At 40.8% G+C, this 24,715-nt stretch overlaps 1 protein-coding gene across 3 annotated transcripts in view; it reads left to right on the top strand.

Moving 5' to 3' along the window:
- The window catches only part of LOC121276986 (transducin-like enhancer protein 1), a 128,161-nt gene that overhangs the window by 80,197 nt on the left and 23,249 nt on the right, over positions 1-24,715 (top strand). For all 3 annotated transcript variants that reach the window (XM_041185771.1, XM_041185770.1, XM_041185769.1), the window contains exons 9-13: positions 7,727-7,846; positions 9,414-9,467; positions 9,842-9,994; positions 12,356-12,488; positions 12,834-13,018. In XM_041185771.1, the coding sequence (XP_041041705.1) occupies positions 7,727-7,846; positions 9,414-9,467; positions 9,842-9,994; positions 12,356-12,488; positions 12,834-13,018 (645 nt within the window). The remainder of the gene's footprint in view (positions 1-7,726; positions 7,847-9,413; positions 9,468-9,841; positions 9,995-12,355; positions 12,489-12,833; positions 13,019-24,715) is intronic.

Genomic DNA, 24,715 nt, shown 5'->3' with positions numbered 1-24,715 from the left:
TCCAGGTACCTATAACCAAAAGGTACTTCCTTTTTAATTGTGACAGGAACACTCTCCCACTTCCACCCTAATCCAATTATGCCAGCTGCCACTTAAAAGTGCATGTAGTACTGCTAGCTCACCCAGTCCATTCAAACGAGACACAGGGTCTAATTTGGGCCTTAATTGAGCCAGGTAATCAGTTGTGCACTTTGAGCATGCCAAACATTTGTCCCTGAAAAATGGCCTAAAGCCATTTTACCCCAGTGCTTCTTGATGACATTAATCATTTTACTTCCTAGTGGATAGTCCATTGCAATTTCAAAAAATAATGGAACTTAGCTTAGGTTTTCTGCATATTGAAGGAAATTTAGTTTGCAGTGGATTGTGTTCTCTGTTGCTTTGTGCCTGTTTGACAAATTACCCATGACATTTTACAGAAGCTACTTTTAAAAATTCTCTGACAAATTTTCACAGCTTCATACTTAATGTGGCCATGATCTGCCAGTGAAAACCCTTAGCTTGCTTTGTACTGTCCTAATTGCTCTCCTCATGTGTATCAAGATCATCTTTGAAAATTACATCCTTTTAACGCTTGAACATATTTTGTTCTTTCCCATATTATGTTTCTTTCATTAAGATGCAGTTAGCCACACATGCATAAAGCGTATCATAATGAGTATGTAGGTGAATTAAAATGTCATAATTTGCACCAGGTGCAGCATAGAATTATCACATAATATTATTTGGAGCTTAATGACTATCTAATTGTTTAAATGTGCAGCACACCAAGTTATTTATCAACACTATGAGCTTATTCGTGCATTAACCACATTATGCTTGGGTTAGGCTAGTGAGGATAAATGAGTTGTCATGGGCTTCAGGTCTGTTTTTCAGACATGCTTCCTTTATTTCTTACAGCCTGGAAAGTATTGGTCCCAGGAGGATTGGTGTGGCAGCTGAGGAAACATATCTGAATAATAGGCATTATATTCACATTAGGGAGCCTGCCATCTTGCTTGTGATGCACGATTGGGTTTTCTTTTCAAAAGATGATTTGCGTTTGCCACTTGAGGTTTTTCCTTTGAATTCTGTTGGCAAGAGAGTCAGCTTGAGGGTCCAGATTAGCCATTATGTAGGCTTCAAACCACACAATTCACAATGACAGGAAGTAATGCTATGTTAAGCATTAAAATGCTTTTTAAGTAATAGTTGGAAAAATTGTGTTTAGTTTGCTTGGCTAATTTAGTAATGGGAACATTGAATTACTTTTAAGGAATTGCATTATGTAAACTTTAAATGTTGTTTTGTTTCTGTTAATATAACATGTATCGGTGCTTGGGGAAAAGTCTCCTGTCTGCATTGCACAGCAAATTATCTTGACAGATTGCTAAATAATGGAATAATGAAGTAATCTTCATCAGTTCTTGTGCGTAAATGAACTTAAGTGATTTACAGTAGCTTGACGTCGCTTGTTCTCTAAATTGATTTTTTTTCAACATTGTAGAGCAGATAAAAGTCTTTATTTCCCCCTTTTGCCTCCATCTATCTGTCGGGAGGGATGGTTTAGGTCATTCCAGTGTCAGATCCTCTGCCGCATTGCTTCCAGATCAGCTAAGTCCCGCTCTGATTTTTTTTACCTTGAGTTCATGGTAAAATACTGTGCAAAAAGTGCTTGGCGTATTTGCCCATCACATTCTTTAAAAAGAAAAGCTATATTTTATACCCAGTCATATTACAGAAGTAGCTCCATGATGTAACTGTGTTCTATTGTGGTGTAATCTTCCCTGTTTGTCCTCTGAGTAAGTTGCAGCAAAAAGCAGTCCCTTAGAAAGTGCACATTTGTATGTAAGAGCTTGGAAAAAAGTTACAGTAGTCAGAGCCAACATGATAGCCCAGTGCCATCTGCTACAGTTGGAGGCAAATTATGATATTTTAATTCACCTTCCTCAGATGGTTCCCTAACTCTGAGGCAAGATAAGCTTTTCAAGTAAATGGAGTATTAAATATTGAGTCAAAACTGAGATTGGAACTTTGGTGTGCAATACCTTGTCATTTAGATTCTGAGATCACATAGATATGAATAAAATATTTTGTTGTACAGTACAGGTTTTAAGCTTTGAAGAGTGGAATTTTGAGGCCATAAACATTAGTCTTCAAGAAAGCAATATAAGCCAAAGAGAGAGAAAAAAATAGAAAATTGAAATGCTGCACGTTAGAATTTGCATATTCAATTCATTTGACACTTTAGATGGCATACCTCGAGACTGAATTTTTGGAATCATTTTTGATACTTATACCTTGATAACTTTACATGGTCATGGACCATGTCTAGTTAAGAGGTGAAAAGCAAAACCGATGCTAATTTTGATTTATTTACCTCAAACAAAGAGCCACCAGCTGAGAATGCTGGAACTAAATAATATCTGCCACAAGGCAATACAGGAAGAATAGAATAAGAATCATAGAATTGTGCCTGGGATCAATTGCTGCATGTAGCCATGTGAAATATATGAAAAACCAGAGGGATTTACAAAGCCAGTTCTAGTTTGCTCATTCTAATTTACGGTAAAGTGGAGTGCTTATCGAGTTACAGTTTACATAGGGACTGCTCCATTCCGCTTTGCCTTGGTTAGTGTTTGGCATTCAGTTAGATTATGTCTGATGCAATCTTTGTTGCATATTGGAAAAGATAGCAAATTAACCTATTTATCAAGACCAGTATTGACTATGCTATTTATTGGGCATAATTTGCTGTCAAACTAACAGTGAGGTTATTGGTGCTCATCGTTATTTATGCGTAAAGGGTACAGCCACTCAAGTGCATGGTTAAAATTCAGATGTCTAAAAGGTGCTGTCCCAGATGTACTGCTGCTACATTAGCTTCATGAAAATGGCATTTCGCTATCTGTCTCACTATTGAAATGTATTGAATGGCGTGAGGTTGCTATTTTTGGATAGTGCATATGAACTATACGCACCAAAAAGTTAAATATGTCCATTCCAATCTGAATACCCTTCTAAAGAAATGATAGGTTGGCAAGCAGTGATTAAAAAATTATCTGGCACTGATAATTAACCATTACAAATGTTGAGTCCGACTCCTTCAGGTTTAATTGCTGTTGGAGATTTAAAAAATCTAAATTTTTATATTTAACTTTTTTACTTTTCCTTTTTGTCGCTTTCACCTCTCTCTCTTAATCCAATCTTGCTTTCTCTGTTTGTTTCTCTTTTTGTACCAGTTTTGACATTGAATTCATCCACTCCAATTTACCTGCTTCTCAGTCCTTGTGCTGTCCCTTTCACAACTCTCCAATCTGATTGGCTAAGGAACACACATTTTATTGCCCTCTTCATTCATGTCCCACATACCTAATTTCCTTCATTGTATCATTATTCATCTTGCGTTTTCAGCAACTGGCAACATCAATACTTTTAAAATCTATGCATAGAACAGCTAACCTAATTAATGGCAAATACTATTAGATACCCTGCTAAAGCAAAATTATTGTCCAGTATTAATGCACTGATCCAGTCTCCAGAAGATATCTTATTTAAAAATGCAAGTATTGTGATAATTCGCAGCAATTTTTTTCCTCCAGGTTGCAAGATTTTTCCTCCAGGTTTTAATTTGGCTGTAACTGTATAGTTTGCTTCACTTTAGTTTCAAGTCAATCCATCATTCTGGGAATTGTGTGGAAAAGTAGTATTGTTACCATGTTAATTCGAGGCCTACAGTTTAAATCAGCCCAAATTTATGGCATGAAAGTCTTGCTTTTCTTCTGACTTTGAGGTTGCTAATATTGTTTGGGAGTTGGTTGAGAATGCCCCAGGGCATTCTCAGCTGAAAAATTGACCTAATTTATACCATTTGGTAATCTCTCAAAGCCCTGCTGTTCACTATTTATCCCAACATCATAAACAGATCTACTGTTAAAGTATTGTATCAATCTTGTAATATCTCACTTTATTTAAAAAAAACATTGAATTTGTACTCCTTTGCCTGTATTTGTCACTTGCAAGTTAACTAATGAAAATTTTGTAATTAGTGGCAAGTTTCAGCTCTTGGTCAAGACCTCCATGAACTTGGGAAAATGGTTAGCGTGTTTTGCAAAGCGTGAGATTCAACTGGTGGTGTTGTATGCAGATCTGCTGAAGTGATCTCAATGCAGCAAAGTTTTATCTTCCTGTAAATAAGGAGAGAGAAAGCTGAACATGCACACAATTTTATCCCACGTTTGTTTTCCATGGGAGATTTTGTCAACCCAAACCAAAATGTCTACTGTTAGATGCAATTTGCATTTGGACAGCATTGCTGAACAATCCTAAGTGCGCTAATAGCTACACAAACAGCTAATTTAAGATAATCAGTTAAACTTGTAAGGTGATTCAGTTACACCTGCTAGAAGCAATATACATTCTTGCACAGAAACCCAATTTCTGCAAGCAAAAGAAATATGTTCAAGCCTTAAATATTTTTGCAATTACCTGGAAGTATAAGGAATCTATTGTTCCCTGTTGCTTTCTCCCATGGCAGTGCCTCGGTCAATCAGAGTCGGCTTGCGAAGCAATCAGCACCCTTTTCACCTGTGGTATAAATAGTTGTGATTATTTAAAATTTGGCATTCTTGTGTTTATCCTGATGAGTGCACGATGAAAAGTTTTGACAACGTGTCTCTCTTCTCAGCAATAAACAAGTTAAATACTTTGGTCAGGTTATTAACAATATAATATGAGGCCTGGATTTTATGAAGTGCTTTGCTCAATGACACTGAGCTATGTGATGATTTTGAAGTTATGCCTATTTGACATTGCGAATGGAATTAATGCCATTGGATCATTGCTTGGCCTACCCCAAAATACTCTGACCTAGCATGAAATGAGAAGATGTCTGGTCTTGAAGATTAAGTGTATGTTGCAGCCAAAACCTGCCACAGCTGCATGATTTTGATAGACTGCAGGGAATTTTATAAACTGGGCTTTAAATCTTGTTAATCCTAAGGTCAAAGTTGTTACATTAACAAAATAGGCCTAAGGCAGCCTTCATAAAGTACTAAGCTGCAATGTGCTGTAAAATGCCAGAGCACTTAATAAAGTTTTTATAGCCAAAAATGGTTCAAAGGTGAATTTGTGAGCTGCATCAAAAGCTCACTCTAATTTTTGTGCCAGATGAATTATTTTGCTACTTTTTAAGGTTCAAAAACTAATACATTAGGAATGGATGGGGTAGATCATTTAATGGGGTAAAGATAATTGTAATGTGCACTTAGCCCAAAGCACTTCCTCTTCCATTGCCCCTTGACATGTTCTATAGAATTTCTGTCATGGAGTTTCTTACCACAGGGTTGTTTCAGCTCCAGTTGGTAAATTATAAATACTGGCCAAAGAACTTGCCAGCTCTCAACGGCATATTATTCCGCACTATACTTGCAGTATTGTCACAGTTGTTAATCTTTCAATGAGCGTCATCAGGCTTCAGTGAGGGTGAATGTATTGGCAGTCAACATCTGCCAACCAAGTTAGATGCTGTCAACACAAAAACTGAACAAATCCTCCCTGTAATTTTTTTAATAAAAGCCTTGGAATGATTTCAAAGCAACAATCTAATCATTGGATTCAGCTGACAGTTCAAAACCACTGAAGCTTCAATCTTGTGGTTCAGGGCATCGTCTAAACCTCTCGATTAGATTAGTACAACGTAATTGCTCCTAGGCATCAATTATCCTCTGTATATTCCACTAAATGTATAAGGACTTGCATTTGCATTGTATAACTTCAAATGATTTGTTCTTTTGCTTGAGTGTTGAGGGGCGGGGGTGGTGCAGGAGGGCAATGGGAGTTGTTGAAGTTCATGACCAATATCATAGTGGTTGCCCAGTTAAATTTTAAATGAACAATAAGGAACACTGCCCACTGGAAATGAAATGAAGTGTTGTCAGGATTCCAGAAGGCTGTGCCTTTTGGCTGCAAACCAGTAGTAAAGGTTACACAGGAGGTTACACTGGATTAAATTTCATTTGGGTCTTGTACAATTTATGTGAGACCTCTGGCTGTTCTTTAGCTTGACTGACCGTCAATAAAAGACAGCTTAGTATTAGCCTTGGAGAAGCATTCGCTGAAGTAGGCAGAAGGTTTTTGAAGTTGACAGAATGAGGCTTGAGGTGTTGAGCAATCTTGTTGTTTCTTGTGCTTGTAACTCTATATCATCTTCAGCTGTGTTGGAAAATTGCAGTGGTAGCTTTATATGTTAAAAGAAAGCTTTTATTTCCTTTTGTGAGTCTGGTACTTAGGTAGCTTTATCGCACATGTCAGTGAGAACCTTGTCCATGTAGCTAATGAGTGAAATATTTCTTTTACATTTACTGACTCAGTAAAATAGAGAAAAAAAGGGGAAGAGCTCAATGCATTCCAAACAATATGACTGTCATGTGACTCCACATTATTCTCTTGTTTTAATTTCTCAGAACAAAAGCTATCTGAGCATTTAGGGTGTTCTTCACACATTTTATTCTACATTGTTCACGCCCTTTAACACATCACTGAACAAATTGCTCCCTTGGATATGCTAATCCAACCTAGTTCTTTAAATGGCTCATTGTTGCATGGAATGTAGATGAGAACTGAGCATGTTAAATTGTACCATGTAACCATTGAAATCGCTATGTGTAAATCAGCAGTTAGATATGAAATGCCTTTGGATATGCATTGTTTTAATTCAAGAAAGTACATACAAATGGAGATTAAAATTGTGCATTGGTCTTATTACGAAGAGTCCTCTTTACCATCTTTCTGTATTCTCTTAAACTGTCTTTAGATACTTCTTAATTGAGGCTGAATGGCCTACTTCTGCACCTGATGCTTATGTAGCTAAACTTGGCTCAATTTCTGGAGCTGACTAATAAACCCAGTCTTTTTGAATCTGTGAGTCTACTACCAGGGTGAAAGAACTCAATTTAGTACAGCAGCGTAAACTGGAGTCAGCTCATGGATGGAAGGCTCCAGAACTTTGAATTAATATCAAACCATTAAACAAGCAGCTATTACATTTTTTTGTAGGAATTAAATTTTTGCTGCATTTGTTATTGCATGTATCAATCTGAGAATCAATTTATATTTTGCATGCACACCAATCACACAGATTGGAGTTATATAGCCACTTAGACTTGGTTCTTCCAGTCCTGATGTCATTACATCATTATGTATGTTAATCCGCTGCCTTGCTGTACACCTGCAAATTGGAAGTCTGATTTGAAATCCCACTGCTGGGACTATCACTTCTACTTTAATTAGTCATCTGACTCTCAACTTGTACCGCCACGTTTGCATTATTATGAAGTGGAAAAGTGGCAATATGACTGCAGACTTAAATGAAAAATCCCCTAAATAGTTGGTGCTTGGCAAGGAGCTACTGTAAACAAGCTGTCAGACTTTATGGGCTAGGTAGTAAAATCTTAATTAATGAGCAATGTTAAATGCTTGTTACCCATGAGTATTTTGTCAGCAGTGTATTCTGCAGGTTCAACATTTAAAATGTAGCCTTGAAGCTTCATTGGGAGTGTGGGAATAAATATTTATTTTTAAACAAAAATCCTTCTTTACCTTCAATCGGTAAATTGCTAAGGGCACTGGATACTCTGCAAATATTGTATTTATAAAATATTTGTGTTCGGTATCATAAGCATTCATAGGATTGTATGGGGAAATTGAAAGGAATGTTCTTTTGAAAGCAGCTGTTATGTCTTCACAGAGCAATTCCCTGTTGGTACCCGATGGTCTGCGAGGCACAGATAAGCGCAGGAATGGCCCTGATTATTCTAATGATGTGAAAAAGAGGAAGGTTGATGATAAGGACTCCATGAGCCACTATGTAAGTGCATGCAGTCCAGGCTTCAGAAACATGCAGGCTTGCCTTCAAGTGCAGAAACTAGCTATTTTCAGTACATCTACAAAGGTGAAAGCTCACTAATAGTTTACATAACATCCATAAATGAAATCAAAAATAAAAATAATATAAATGCTAAAAGTGAGAAATTTGCTCAGTTAGTTTATCTGTTAATTTCCTGGAATCCTATAATCATGCATCAATGGAGGAGACCATTCGGCCCAACATGGCTTCTGAAACAGCTATTGAATCAGACCCACTCCCTATCTCTTCCCCACAACCCTGCAAATATCACCTTTTCAAGTGTATTTCCAATTTTGTTTCAAAAGTGTCTACTGAATCTGCTTCAACCACCTTTTAAAGTAGTGTATTCCGGTCATAGCAACTCGCTGTATTTTTTAAAAAATTCTCCCTTGTCTGCCCTCTGGATTTTTTTGTCAGTTATCTCAATTACTTTGGTTACTGACTCTCATGGCAGTGGTAACAGCTTCTCCCCGCTCAAATATTTTTTGTTGTTGAGATGCTGAATGTGTATAGGATATGCACCTGGAATATCATACCTGAAGAGCAAAAGCACGATTGTGCCTGCAGACCTTTTTGAGGGAGAAACTCAGAGGTAGTTCTACAATTTGGGATGAGCATGGAGAGGAGGAGAGGAGAGTGCCGAAAGAGTCAAGGGTAGAAGATACGCTGGCCTGACTGTTAACAAGAATGGGGATGGGGGCTAAGGGGAAGCACCCCTACTTCCCCTGGCTCACAAGCAGTGCTGTGAAGGTGCTTGGCTTCTCCCCGGAGCTGTCCTTGCCTCGCATCAGTTGCCAGGTTTCCCATTTGGGAAACCCAGCAACGCACCTCAAAACCTGCAGGATAGGTTAAATCAGAGGCTGCGGACTTCATCAAAATATTTAAATTGATGCCATCCTCCCTCCTGTGAGGGAGTTGGGAGTCCACCCTTTGTCGTGCTTCCATTAACCCCAGAAGTGGGTGGGTTTCTGAAGCGCTCAGAATTTACCCTGATTTAACCACCACCCCCCCCCCCCCCCCGCACCCCCACACCCAGACCCAGTCTTATGCACTTACTCATATTAAAATTTGCCTGCTATTTCCTGACCTCCCTCCACCTAGTGACTGTCTATAGCCTTGAGTTAAGTGGTTTACTTTATATTTAACAAATGCATGCTATGTAATAGCTGGAACAAAAACAGAATTACCTGGAAAAACTCAGCAGGTCTGGCAGCATCGGCGGAGAAGAAAAGAGTTGACGTTTCGAGTCCTCATGACCCTTCGACAGAACTTGAGTTCGAGTCTTTCCTGGACTCGAACTCAAGTTCTGTCGAAGGGTCATGAGGACTCGAAACGTCAACTCTTTTCTTCTCCGCCGATGCTGCCAGACCTGCTGAGTTTTTCCAGGTAATTCTGTTTTTGTTTTGGATTTCCAGCATCCGCAGTTTTTTTGTTTTTATCTATGTAATAGCTGGGTTGATCAAGCCATTATTCTTAACAACTTTTGTTTTTTAAATATTTATCTGAAAATATTTATCTTGTTTTAAAGGACAGTGACGGAGATAAAAGTGATGACAATTTAGTAGTGGATGTTTCTAATGAGGTTTGTACTTTTTTTCACTTTGTGTATCATGCTGTTTGATACTTCACTAAAATTAATGATCTTGCTGCAATGTTTAAGTAATATAATTGTGTTGAAAGGAGACTAGATACAAAATTCAAATGTTATTTAACATTTCCCTTAAAATAATGGACAATTGCAGTGGTCCTAGCACTGAACTTTGGGAAACATCATTGTCTACATCCCCCCGTCTGAAAAACAACCATTTACCACGACAAGTTGTATTCAGTATTTTGACCAATTTTTATCCAAACTGACACTGACTGCCTGAAATTTGTTCACCAGCCTTCTTTGTGGTACTTTATCAATTTGTGAATGCATAAAATGACGAAAATATATTGCATTTGTATGTGTAGGATCCATCATCGCCACGAGGCAGTCCTGCCCATTCACCGCGTGAGAATGGCTTGGATAAATCTCGCCTACTCAAGAAGGATGCTTCCAGTAGTCCAGCTTCCACAGCATCTTCCGGCAGTTCCTCATCCCTCAAATCCAAAGAGCTGGGCCATGTGAGTATCAGCTGTAACCTTCCTCATTTAAATCATGCCAGAAGTTGCACAAAACAGTTGTTTTACTCTAGAAATTTTGCAATGCATGTGTTGTCTTAAAAATGCTTTGGAGCAGGAAATATTTATGACTTTTGTTTCAAGTAACGAGATTGGATATCTAAGCAACACATTCATAATTGTGGCTTTGCAATGATTTTCTGTATGTTGGCAAAATAACCCTATTCTGTTCTGAACAGAGTAAAGCATTATGGCCAGGATTTTCCCGTTGGCGAGCGGTGGGGCGGGACCCACTTGCCGACACGTAAAATGACACGCGGTGACGCCGGCGGAACTCCCGACGTCACTGTGCCCCATTTAAATTTTCAAATAGGCCGGGACTCAGCAAAATCAGCTGTATGCCCGCCGACCTGTCAACGTCCAATTGAGGCCATTGACAGGGTCATTTAAGTAATTTATGGACCTGCCCGTCCAACCTTAAGGTTGGTGGGCAGGCCGGGAGCCCTGGCAGGCATTAGAAAAAGCATGAAACCTCAACCATGGGCGGGATGAGGTTTCATGTAGGTTTTTAAAACTTTAATTAAAGTGTTTTTAGAACTTATGGACATGTCCCAACTAATGTGACAGTGTCACATGAGGGGACATGTCAGGGAATTTTTTTTCTCTACTTTTAATATTTTTTACAGTAGAGCCGATCTCCCTGAGGCAGCACTTAGCCTTAGGAAAATGAGTGCGCTCTTTCATGCGCGGAAGTGCACGCTCTCAGGTTTAGGGACTCCCCCCACCTCCCCCCTTCCTGCCCGCACAGGGAGCGCTTAGCTCTTCCTGGCGGACATCACGCTGGGCGGGCCTTAATTGGCCTGCCCACGTAAAATGGCGGCGCGCCCCTGATTTGGGGTGCCGATCGGAGACGCGCCTCTGTGCGCCTGCTCTTCAACTTCCGCCCTGACAGGGGGAAAATCCTGGACCATATAAACCATTGTCTTGATATTTGGCTCTGGAAATAGTTGAAGTAAACCCTATTAAAATAAAACATTTATGCATTTTTAAGCCATGGAGGAAATTTTTAAAAACAAGGTAAATTAATACACAATTAAAGTTGTGTACACTTGTTTGAATAACTGCTTATACTGTTAGAAGTTTAATCACTAAATTAAACTAGAGAGTATTTTACTATATACTGGCAGTTGTATTAGAGGCCTTTAGCAGCTTAGATAAATTCTTCTGTTACACATAGCATCAAGTTTAGATTTAACTCCACATGCTGATGTTATTCATTAGTTCAGACAGTTAAGCTTGGTTTTTGCTGTCTGTAGAACGTGCTAACATTGTTACCCTGAGGTGCCAGTGCATAAGTTACTTCTTTGCCTTTATATTTTCAGCATGTGTTGTAAAGCATGGTTGATAAAATCCTGCATTTGTGTGCAGCTTATGACCTATAAACTCGACTGAGAGAAGGCAGTTGTGATCCGAAATGATCATTGTTTCTCTGGCTTAAAAGCACATTAATACAAGCTGCAACAGTGAATCAACTACACAGAATTTTATTTTATTTTACAACCAGAAGTTTTGCCCAAGCAATATTATTCCAACATTTCAAAATAAATTAACACCCACAATCCAATCTGAAATCTCAAAATCGCTGGAAAGTATCCATTCAGATATGTAAACAGGTCAGTCATGTAGTAATAGACTGAATGCATACATTGAAATGCTGATTTTTCTGTTCCTAATTTCTTGCATACTGTAGATATGTACAAGTATATCCTGTTGTGAATCGGATTTGTTTTGTTTAAAATGGTGTTGATTAATTTTCCCCTTCCCTCTCAGTTCATGGGGCCACTGTTGCCTCCCCCAATTCTTTCTTGGTCGATGTTGGCATTGTTCTCTCCCTTCCCCGACCCAACTAAGAGAGCAAAACCAGCTACCCTCCTGTATTGCTTCTGCCTCCTACCTGATGCTGCTGTGGGAAAGTGAAAGCTGCTGTATAATGCAAGCAGGAATTTCTGATCTCACAACACTGAGATCAGGAATTCCCACCCACAAGGCAGGATTATTCCATCCGTAGAGCACCAGCATCTTCAAGTAACAACTGGAAATTATTAATTGTAGCCTGTTTACCCTTTCTGAGAACGAACCTGGTTGTGTTTTTACAGTTCAAAGCTTTTGGGAACCCTGGTGGCATTTTCCTCTCTAGGCCAGGAATATGACGAGCAATAACATACTGCTCTGCCGGTCAACCGTTTTTAAAAAAAAGTCTTTTTGTAAGCACATGGTCAATGTTGGTTAAGTAATTGAAATAATATATTACTCTTTTATTGTCATAAATATTAATGTGTACTTTTGAATATAACCTTAATGCAGCATGAGAAGGCTAGTACTCCAGTGATGAAATCTAGTACTCCAACTCCACGAGGTGATGTTCCAACTCCAGGCACAAGTGTAACTTCGGGACCACGTCCAGGCCTCTGCAAACCTCCAGGGATGGACTCATTACGTAACTAATCTATCATTCTTTGTTTGTAAATAGTAAAACAACTGATACAATGCCTTTTTTTTTCAATTTTTTAGCATTGTCTTGTTGGTATTCAAAGACTAATTTGAGGAGGGAATGCTGTAAAACATAATTTGTCATGTTAATTTAAATTGTCAGCACTTGGAACCTATTCGACAGATCAATATTTTGAAAAAGTAATTGTGCTTTTGTGATTATTTGCAAACTGTACTGCAATGATAAATATTTTAATTGTTATTTCGTGTAGATTTGTCTTTGAATCTGAAACATAATCCATATTTGGCAAATACTAAAATAAAGTAACCCTTTCTCACAATTACTTTTCAGCCTCAGCATTAAGGCCACCCTTGGCAGTACCAGGACCTTATCCTTCACCTTTTGGGATAGTGCCTCATTCCGGCATAAATGGAGAACTGAACAGCCCAGGAGGTTATCCAGGCTTGCATAATATCTCACCTCAGATGAGTGCTGCGGCAGCAGCAGCTGTAGTTGCCTATGCACGACCCCCTATGGTAAGTCATGTATCACACACGGTCATAAAGTTTGTTTCCTTCATGAATTATAAAAAAAAGTAGTAGTGGAGGACAGACGACAAATCAATAGGTTGTATTCTTGGCGTGTAAGATCCCACATGAAATACTGTCTGCAATTTTAATCTCCAAATCAAAGGAAAGCTTGCCATTTTCAAAGTGAGCACTGAAAGTGATTTTGGCTGAAATGAAAATTAGTTATGAGGAAATGTTGAAAATATTGGTAACCTTTTCTTTGGCAAAATGAAGGCTTCAGGACGGGCTGGTGAAGTTTTTAAGATTATTCAAAAATATTGCTAAACGAAATAACAACTAATATAGCATCTTTAACATAGGCCAGAATTTTGAGGTCGGTGGGCCTGGGACCCTGGAAACCCCTGACTCCAGAGGACCGCCAGGCTCCAGATACACCTGTGTCACATCTGCTCTCTGTTCCAGGCACCCACGCAGATACCAGCACATTGGTGGGCATTAGTTCTTCGTTAGAATGTCAGTGCACAGTAGTGAGGGCACTTCACACTCGCTTGAGGTGCAGGTGGAGACAGAGAGTGCCCAGGGCACCAGCAGTCAGAGGACTGCTGCAGACCAGGACGATGCTCAGTCGAAGACAGATGATGAGCCCTGGAGTCGTCCATTAGGTGGCAAATCCAGCTAGATGTGCGGGAGGATCTGGCAGAGATCCATAAGAGTATGCATGTCATGGTCTCCGTTATGGAGAAGTCCATGGGGAGCATCAGTATTGCATTGAAAATCATGGCCGAGCGCACTGTCTCCTCCGTTGAGACAGTGGCGACTCTCATGGAGAGGCAGATCCAGGAACAGAATCAGGGGTCCCTGGGGTTGTGCCCGGACCTGCAAGCCCTCACATTAACACTGGCCTCAGGTGGTCAGTGTCAGTGTGGGAGATGGATGAGGCACCCAGTACCCCAGCCTGTCCATCAATGCTGAGCAAGGAGGTCCACAGCGATCTGCCTGTCATCTCTGTGGGCTCCTCTCAGGGCATTCTGGGTGACGGCAGCAGCTCCTCCACCCCTCTGCCAGTGACTGTGGAATCTGATGAGGCTGCAGCAACTGGGGAGATGCCAGCTATGGAACTGGCCACTCCCTCTCCGGGCCAGCACAGGCCCCACTAGCCACAGGATGACCGCCAAGGTCATCAAGACCAACAGGACAGCAGAGTCAGCAGGCTGTCTCCAGTGCCACTGCCAGTGAAGGGGGAGCACTCGCAAACTTAAGTTTAAGGCACCATGAGCATAAATGGGACTGGTCACGGGTGATCTTCTGTTGTGCAATGTTTTGTTTATTTTAACTGGTCTGGGGCTGAAGACCAGAGAAGGTTCTGTTAATTTGTTTTGACTGTCAACATGCGATAAAATTTCTTTTGTCGTAATGGCCTGAATATGCTTCACCTTTTTTATTTCCTGTGGTGCAGGGTACACCAGTGTGTAATGCTGGGCATGGTGGCTCGAAACTTTATTGCACAGGCACTGAGTGGACTTTGGGTGCAAATAAATGGGTCATTTCAGACATCTGGGATAGAGGGGGTAGCCTTGGCATGAGGTGGTAGCACTTATTTGGTAGCCTGGCTGAAGGAGCAATGGATTAAGGCCTCCCTGGCGCCCCTGCCTTCCTGGAGGCTACGAGGTCTGCCTCCATGCCCTCAGCATTCTCCTCACTGTGCTCCTCTTCTGACTCACTACTGGATTCATCATCTGTGGCCTGTGCAGCTGCATCAACATCCTCTGCCTCCAATGGGTCCCCCCTTGCTAGTGCCAGATTCTGGAGTGTGCTATCTCTAATATCTCTATGACTGCTCTCGTGGAGGCATAGCTCTGTCATATCGCTGCTCTGACTCTGTTCTTGGATAGCAGAGAGGTGTCATAAGCCACCTTCTCAAGGGATGGGCCTTGTCACCCAGCAGCCATCCATCCAGTTGGGCTGGAGCACTGAAGAGCCTCGGCACCTGGGATTGTCTGAGGATGTAAGCGTCATGGGAGCTGCCAGGGTACCTTGCATATACTTACAGAATCTGCATCCTATGGTCACACACTATCTGCATGTTCATGGAGTGGAAGCCCTTCCTGTTGACGAAGGCACCAGGTTCACCTGCTGGCCACTTGTGCGCAGTCAACTGCATCCTGGACACGGGGGAGGCCAGGTATCTCTGCAAAGCCTCTGGATTGCTCAGCCTGGCTTCATCCGTAGAAATGAATGAAGGTCAATACCCATCTGAACAGAGCTTCTGTCACCAGTTTGATGCAACTGTGGACAGTTGATCAGGAGACTCCACACAGATCCCCCACTGAACCCTGGAAAGAGCCAGAAGCATAGAAGTTGAGGGCCTCTGTGACCTTCAGAGCCATTGGCATGGGGTGTCCACCCCCACGGTCGGAGGTGATCTCAGGCCCTAACATCTGACAGATGGGGATCACTGTTTCCCTTGAGGGGTGGAGCCTCCTTTGGCATTGCACCTCAGACATATTGAGGTAGCTGCTTCGCCGCCTGTAAAACCTGGCAGCAGGATAGGGGCGTCTTCTGCGGCCCCTTCCGCCTTGTACTACCAGCTGGCTCTGCGCCCCCAGTGCCTGCATCTCTCCTCCCCTAGGTCGCTCCCCTGGAAGCTGCATAAGGTTGCCTGGCCTCCTCTCCCTTCTGCCCTTCTCTTCCTCCTCAGAGGAGGTGCCTCCAGGGGGGTGCCACAACCCCCATTACCAGGGTAACAGAAGACTGCCTGATACCTGGAAGGGTCCACATGGTCTGAATTTTCCGGGGTTCTTGGAGATACCAATAAATCCTGAAATGAACTGGAAATGTTAACAATGAAGCCCTAAACATAGATGAAGCTGCCATATACCAATAAGTCACCAGCAACAAACTATCTACCAAACTCCTTACTACTCACACTGGCAATGCTGCTGACCCTTTTTACCTTGCCCGTGGATGAGATTTTTGAAACTTCTGGCTGGCTGCCTGCCCGTTTTTCCCGCACAATTAGTGTGAAATTGCACGGGCAATGAAAAATCGGCGTCAGTTGACTTTGTAATGGCCTTAACTAGCCTCTTAATTAATGGTGCATGAAGCTCCAGCACCCACGCTCCCCCGCTGAGCAAAATATCGCGCCAGTGTGTGATGACAGGGTGCTCACCCGACGTCACTGCGCACTATTTTACACTTGAGTGTGTCGGGCATGCGTTCACACGCCGAGCGAAAAATTCTGCCTGTAGAAGACAGTCCCAAGGCAGTTCAGAGGTATAAAGTGACAAAAATGTTGCTGAGCCAAGGAAAGACATATTAAGAAGTAGTGACAAAAAGCTTGATGAAAGAGGTGAATGTTAAGAAGGGTCAAATTGATTGAAGGCTGGTATCTATGATGCTGTGGGCCTCGGGAGGAGGTCGAGATGGATTGTCCACTCAGAAGTTCTGGTTGAAGGTGGTTGCAAATGCCTCAGTCTTGTTTTTTGCATTGATGTGCTAGGCACCGCCATTATTAAGGATGGGAATGTTCCTGGAGTCTCGTATTCCAATTTGCTGCTTAATTATCCAGCACCATTCATTACTGTTTATGGCAGGAGTGTAGAGCTTTGAATTGATCTGTTGGTTGTGGGATCCATAGCTTCCCAGGTTTAGCATGCATGTGGTCCTGTGCTGTCGCTTCACCATGTTGGCATCTTATTTTTAGATATGCCTGCTGCTTCTGGCATGTTCTTCTACACTTCACATTGGACTACAGTTGATCCCCTGGTTTGATTGTAATGGTAGAGTGAGGGAAATGCCAGGCCAAGAAACTGCAGATAGTTGTGTAATACAAATTCTTATGCTGGTGATGGGCACGATGCCTCATGGATGCCCAGTTTTAAGCTGCTAGATTGGTTCTGAACCTTTGTCATTTAATATGGTAGAAGTGCCACACACTTGATGGAATGGGTCCTCATTATGAAGACATGACCTTGTTTCCACGAGGACTAAGCTGTGGTCACTCCTACCAATACTATCAAGGGGAGATGCTTCTGTGACAGGTAGATTGTTGGGATTGAGGTCAAGTAGCTTTTTCCCTCCTGTTGTTTCCAGCACTTGCCGCAGGCCCAGTCTGGCAACTATATCGTTAAAGACATAATTAATGGCCAGCCAGCATGAAACGTGTGCTGCAGCTCTCAGCGCTGCAGGGGTGGGGGCAGGAGGAGTGCGAGGCTGAAGTTCATGCATGCATGTGGGCGCGCATAGTATTATAATAAAAATTACAGTAAAAATGCTGTAAATATTATATTAAAAATCTTCAGCTGCCTCACGTGCCTCAAGGAAATGAAGAGTTATAACAAAAATAGAGATATATTAAATACTGAAAACATGTCCCCTCATGTGACTCTGTCACATGAGCAGGGACATGTTAAATAGGAGTGTAAACAGTTTTTTTTAAATCATTGGCCAAAAACTCATCCCGCCTGTGGAGGAGGTTTTGCCAAAAATGCAAATGCCGCTTGGCCTTTTCGCTTGCCTGTCAACCGAACGGTTGGACGTGCAATGAAAAGTTCTACTCAATTAATTGATTAAGGACCTTAATAGGTTGCTTAATTGTCGGCGGGCACTACTGACTCCTGCACACTGACCGAAATATCATGCGAGTGCGTGATGATGTCAGGACGCTTGCCCGACATCACTGCACGTTATCTCGTTCGGGTTGGGCGCGCGCCCAGCAGGGGAGAGAAAAATTCTAGCCCTTGTCTTCACCTCTTGTTAAAAGTCTAAATTTAAGACTACCTTTGCACAAAAGAACAGAGTAGTTACAGTCTGAATAACAGATGATTTGCCTTAGTCACAATTTGTAATGGAATTGTGAAGCTCTTACTAGACCACAAAATAAATTACTTTTTTACTCTGACTGATAGAAAATTATTACTTTTATTTTTCAATATGCTCTTGAGTTTTTGGTTGTAAATGGGGATGCTAGACATAACAAAATGCAACTTAGTCCAGTTATAATGCCGTTGCTAAAATGGCCTGTTTCCATATTCAGATTCCCGTGGAAAACTAGAGCTTTACTTAGCCTGCTGTGTACTTTCAGAGTGGAATGAATGCATATTCACATGCTGTTTTTGTTTCCTAATATTTATCTTTAGCCACATGCAGTTTCTCATGACCATGAAGTTAAAATTGAGTTTGTATCTAATATTTAAAGACTTGGTAAACATTATCAATGATTTGGAAAGCTGGGTCATGAATCCTAGGCTCACAGTAGGCTTGGCTGGATATGTAAAAGTTCATTTACACTGTAATTTTAACATCACTGTGAAGAGGTATCCTGCTGAAGTTGCAGTATTAATCCAAGTTCAACCCACCCACACTACTGAAGTGTGAAAGAGTAGTCTTGGAATGTTTCACTGTTCACATCCAGTATGATGCTACACTTGGTTTAGAAAGTATCAGGGTGCCACATTTATAAACCTATCTATAGTTAATTCAGATGTTTAGACTATGGACATTGCAGTCCACAAACTAAATATTTAATCTTAAACTGTGGGGAAAGGAGCTTAGTGCATGTATGGTTACATGTATGTGTTGAGCATTCCCTTGGGAAGGGACATTGGAATCCCAGCCAGGCAGCGTAAACAGGCTGAAATATGTAATACAATATAAGTGAAAAGATTTGAGATGAATGCAAAAGATGGGAGGAGGAAAATTAACTCTAGATTCCTTTGAAAACTGCATAAACACTTAATGTTCAAGGTTTAATAGTATTGTTTTTGCCATTTATAAAAATATCTATAAAATGAAATCCTTAAATCCTCCATGAATATCTGACAGGTTTAATGGTCTAATCCTAAGACTTTCTTGGCTAGACATTTTAATAGTAATAAATAGGAACATTTGCCAGTGAAGCAATACTAATAAAGAAATTCCAGACACACAATTGGTAAGAAAAAAAATCAAACATCTTGGCAATAGTACAGCAGTGTATTAAACATCTTTAACACTTTGCTATGGGCTTTTATTGTAACAATGATCATGAAATGAGTTACAGAGCAATTTAAAAGTAATAAAGTGTTTTCTAATGAGTTTGCACTGTTCAAAATGACAACTCAATGCAAATGAAATATTGCTTGCGAAGATTAAATTTTCACTCAATAAAAAGTGGCAAATGAATTTCTGCGGGCTTCTCTGACTCCACCTTGTTTATATGCGTAACCAGGTTTCTACCAATGTTGTGCGTAAGATAGGATCATTGAGGATATTCATCCCGAGGATTGCATCTATTGTTAAGCTGCAATGAACATGTTCTCAATGTTAAAATAAACATTAAAATGTAAATCCCTTCAATCTCTGTGGAAAGAAATTGAGAACTCCTTTTCTTCACACACTCCGCCCCCACCACCCCACTCCACCTATGTGGAACCTTTTCCCAGCACTTCCTTTCTCCAATGCTACCATAATCGAGGTTGTGAATTATCTGATATATAAGGATGTGGGTTGGACTGAGCTCTGTTACTAAGTGGGTCAAGTTAAAGCTGCAGTGCCCAATTATTTTCTTTCCATATGTATGATCTGAAGGAACATAATACTGTGTCAGGGAGCACCTTAAATAAAGATCATCCTTCCCCATATGAACACAATGGATTTAGTCTGAATTTCTGACACCATTGAGGAGAAATTCCAAATTTAGGTCCTCAAAAGTTTTGTAAACTGCCCCACCCCACAATGTCAAGCCTACCAATCAAGAGAGCTGCTGCTTTTTATGTGACTGCAGTGCGACTGATACCTCCAAAGGTACTGGGGAGAATCACCTTCTCAGATAGTTTTAATATCTCCGGGCACAACAACAATGCTTCATGCAGCTTGGAATACTGTTGACATTTGCAGCATTGTTACACAAAGAGGCTACTCAAGTAGAGAACTGTAGTATTCTCAAATAAAAGCAAGAATTCTAGAAACACTCAGAAGGTCATGCAGCATCTATGGAGAAAGATAAAGAGTTAATGCTTCAGGTTGCTTCAGCTCATCAGAACTGGAAGAAGAAAGGCCATTGACCTGATGCAAACTCTCTGCCCACATATGCAACCTGACATTGAGTGTTTCCATCATTTTCAGATTTTCATTTGGATTTCCAGCATCTACAGTATTTTACATGAGTAATATTCTCAACTTGTGTTCGCAATCCGTTATGCAAAACTTGCAAGGGTGATGACGAGCTATCTTTGTTCTTCTTCTGCATCCCATAATGGACATCTTTCAACAAGACTTTTAAAACTGCTTTAGTTTTGCATTAAGCTAGATTTAAATATGTTATTTAGGATTTCATGAATGGCTATGACTACTGTACTTAATTGAATATAAAACTAGAGATAATAAAGGTACTTTTAATTTAATCCTTTGTTTTCCTGAGGTGATCATAATACCATTAAATTCCAGGTTAAATTTGAAAGAGACATACTCCAATCACAAACAAAAATCTTAAACAAAGCCAGTTACATAGGTATGAGGAGAAAACTGGCTAAGGTGAATTGGGTAAATAGACTAAAAGGTATGGCTGTAAATGAGCAGTGGGAAACATTTAAAGAAACAATTCAAAATGTCCAACAAAAATACATTCCATTAAAAAACAAAAACTCAGCAAGAAGGAGCCATCCATGCCTCACACAAGAAGTTAGGGATAGTATTAGATTAAAAGAAGAGGCTTACAATATTGCTAAAAAAAAGTAACAAGTCTAAGGATTGGGAGAGTTTTAGAAACCAGCAAATGGCAACCAAAAAGTTGATATAAAGGAAAAAAATAGAATGAGAGTAAACTAGCCAGTAATATAAAAACTCTTACAATCTGTTTTCATAAGTACATAAAAAGGAAGAGAGTAACTAAAGTTAACATTGGTCCATTAGAATCAGAGACAGGAGAAATTATCATTCAATATTGACAGAGGCATTGAACACAATGGAGTTGGATGTAACAAATTAGCATGGAGAGTGGGCAGAATTGGACTTTTTCAAGTTGGCAGGTAGTGAATAGTGGAGTACTACAAGGTTCAGTTCTAGGGCCTCTGCTATTTACAATCTATATTAATGACTTAGCTGAAGAGACTGAGAGTAATGTATCTAAGTTTGCTAATGATACAATGCCAGGTGGAAAAGTAAGCTGTGAGGAGGACACAGAGGCTGCAAGGAGAGATAGACAGGTTAAGTGAGTGGGCAACAATATGATAGATGGACTATAATGCAGGGAAGTGGAAGTTATTCACTTTGGTTGAAAGTATAGATGAGCTGAGTCTTTTTCGAAAAAGTGTTGATGTTCAAAGAGACTTGGGTGTGCTCATTCAAGGAATGCAAAAACTTACCATAAAGGTACAGCAAGCAATTAGGAAGGCAAATGGCATGTTGGCCTTTATTGCAAGGGGATTGAAGTACAGGAGACTTGCTTGAGTTATACAGGATTTTGGTGCGCAGATTTGGTCTCCACATTTAAGAAAAGATATACTTACATTGGAGGTGGTCCAACGAAGGTTCCCTAAATTGGTCCCTGGGATGAGGGGCTTGTCCTGTGACAAGAGACTGAGCAAATTTGGTCTATTTTCTCTGGAGTTTAAAAGAATAAGGTGATTTAATTGAAATGTACAAGAGTTTGAAGGGGCTTGATAGGGTAGACACTGAGAGATTGTTTCCACTGGTTGTGGAATCTATAACGCAGGGCACTGTCTCGGGATAAGCAGCCGATAATTTAAGACTGAGGGGAAGAGAATTTAGTTCACTCAAAGGGTTGTGAATCTTTGGAATTCTGTGTCCCAGCAGGTTGTGGATGCTCCATCTTTGTCTTTCCAAGCCTTAAATGTATTCAGATTTTTGGTCTCTCAGGGAATCAAGGGACACAGGGAATGGGCAGAAAAGTGGATTTGAAGCTCAAGATCAGCCATGATTGTATTGAATGGTGGAACAGGCTCGAAGGGCCATATGGCCTACTCCTGTTCCATGTGTTCATTGTTCTCATGCCTCTTAATTACTGTAATTCTTTTCACTTGGGTTAACCTACTGTGTAACAAAATTAAAATTATATATGGTGTGAACTTAAATGAACTTTGATCTTAATGTGACGTCAACTAGTAACTCAGTTTTTTTGGTAATATCATGAATTCTGGTTTAGAGATATTTGCATTTCTTGCCAACTTCAAGACTGTTGATTTTCACCAACACTCTGGTCTCTTCTCAAATGTCCATTCTTTGGGGCCTGTATAATGTACATTGGCAAGCTATTTGACATGTCAGGCACTACAGTTTAGCTTAATCCTAACCTCACCCAATTTTTGTATGCCCACACTTTTCCCACAGGATGTACTGGTCCATAATTAATTAAGAATAGTAACCTTGACTAACTCTCTCCCACCATCCCAACCCGCCCACAGCTTAAGGATGCCTAGTATTGTCCAGCAGGAGCTATTTGCATTGTTACTTTGCCAAGTTGGCTGTGAGGGACTGGGTGGGAGGAGGGATGCTTCAATTCATCTCATTATCCATGCTGTGGAGAAAAATCATCTTCCTTACAATTGGTGGGAAGCACTCGTGTTTGTGGATGCTGAACAAGAATAAGGATGGGCTTGGTTAAATACCCTGCAAGGCTCACATGAAACGTCGCCAGTTTGGGAAGATACCAAAAGGCTGCCAGCAGGTGAAGTCATACCCCACCAAAAGCTGAGAATTTGAAGACATTTGGAAGGAAAAAACTGAAATAGATGCACTGGACCTATTGAATACAATCAAGTTGTAGAAAGCCAAACAGAAATTGAGGTGAAATGTTATTAGATGAACATAGTGGCTTAGCGCCAATTAAAAAGTGATACTTTTGGAGTCATGCAAGATGCCATAAAATTGTTGTCCCTTATTTGATGACCTTTTAGTTACATTGATGCCTTCATGTTCTTGTGCACATCCATCCCTAGCTCAACTGAACTCTCATCCAATAACTTCAAAACATCACTGAAATCCTTATGTGTATTCTTGCCATTATCTATACACATTAAGCAACAACTCACCCAAAAATCTGCTGGTTATATCCAACCCACACCAAATCCCATTCGCCCATCACCCCCATTCTTGCTGACCTACATGGGCCATCCGTTTAAATTTCTTGCTGTTGAATACTTTAATGTTTTGGCCCAATCCTATGTATGTAACTGCCTTTTCCATTATTGGTAGCTGTGTCTTCAACTGGCTAGTCCCACTCTCTGAAATTTCAGACACAAATCCTCACCTCTCTCTTCTCCTTCAAGAACCCCCTTAAAACCCATCCCCTTGACCAAACTTTTGTTTGCCCCTCCTAGTCTCTCCTTTGCTCCGCATTAGTTTTCCTCTGTGGAGAATATTAGGGTTTTTTTGCATTAGAGGTATTATGTAAATGTATTCTATTGATGTTAAAGAAAGATCTTGAACTTAGATATCGCATGTCATGAGCTCAGAACACCCAAAGCACTTTACAGCCAATTAAGTAATTTTGAAATGGAGGCCCAGATTTGCAGTCCCAAGGCAGGTGCGCAGAGCTGGGAAAATTCCCGGCTTGCCCACCTGCCTTGGGAGAAACTGCCCCAAGTGGCCGGATTTTCGTTCCAGCTGGGTGGGTGCATACTAGAGTTGGGCTTGCCGTCATGGAAACAGTGCTGAGGCAGCCACAGGGACTGCTGAGTGCCAAGGTTGCTGTTTAAAAGGCTGCCTCAGTGTTCTGGGACTTCATCCTAAATGTGATAAAAGTAGTTAGGCCCCCTAGCCCTCAGTACTCACACTCCCTCATTCCCACCAACTCCCCATGCCCCATCAATGCCATCTTATTTCCCCACCCACTCCCCTCATCTGCCTGCATATCCTCCATGCCAACCTATGCCCTTGGTGTCTTAGTCCCAGTTCCAATACCAACTCATGCCAACCTATGAACCCTCCTTATCACCATGGCACTTTATAGCCCCATGCCAACTTAGTGCCAACTTATGGCAACCCATGACCTCCCGACCCCATCACCCTTTGCCCTTACACCCAGCATGCCAACTCACTCGGTATCTATCATGGTAGACCTCAGTGGCCATGCTGAGATGAAACAAAATAAAGTTCCAAGTATATATTACAGACTTCACTATATATTATTTAAAAAATTCTCATTGATAAAAGTCCTTTCATTGCATTTAGAGCCCATATAAAAGCAAACATTTGTATTCATAGCCCCACATCAAGACAACTAATCTTTGAATAACCTCTAGAAGCTGTCAATCAAACTGAACCTACAGGCCCCTCACTATGATGATAGATTGTGGAAGCAGTCAAGCAGTAGTGCTTCAATAATGATGCCACCAGGCTTATGTCAATAAACAGTTATTGAAATTTCAAGCATCGATATTTTTTCAAGTCAGAGACACGGCAGGCTGTTTTTTTTTTCAAAATTTAAAGAGCAGTGGATTTAAATAACTTGACAGTTTGACAATTCCACAGACCTTATCCACCTTTTCTGCACATTCTCGTCTAATCTTAAAAATCACAAGTCACACACTGTAGGAAATGGACCTCACTCCAGCATAAGATGGAGTCTGCTTAAGCTCAGCATTGAGTTCAAATGGCCTTGCTGGGCTATTTGGGTGAATCAAATCCCGCTGCCTTTCCCCCTTCTCCCGGTAAAAATAAGATCTGTTGGAAATGGGAATAAGACTTCCAGATCTGGGGTCCCAG

The sequence above is a fragment of the Carcharodon carcharias genome, chromosome 4, assembly GCF_017639515.1.
Source record: "Carcharodon carcharias isolate sCarCar2 chromosome 4, sCarCar2.pri, whole genome shotgun sequence".
Taxonomy (NCBI): domain Eukaryota; kingdom Metazoa; phylum Chordata; class Chondrichthyes; order Lamniformes; family Lamnidae; genus Carcharodon; species Carcharodon carcharias.
This window is presented reverse-complemented; position numbering and strand designations above follow the sequence as displayed.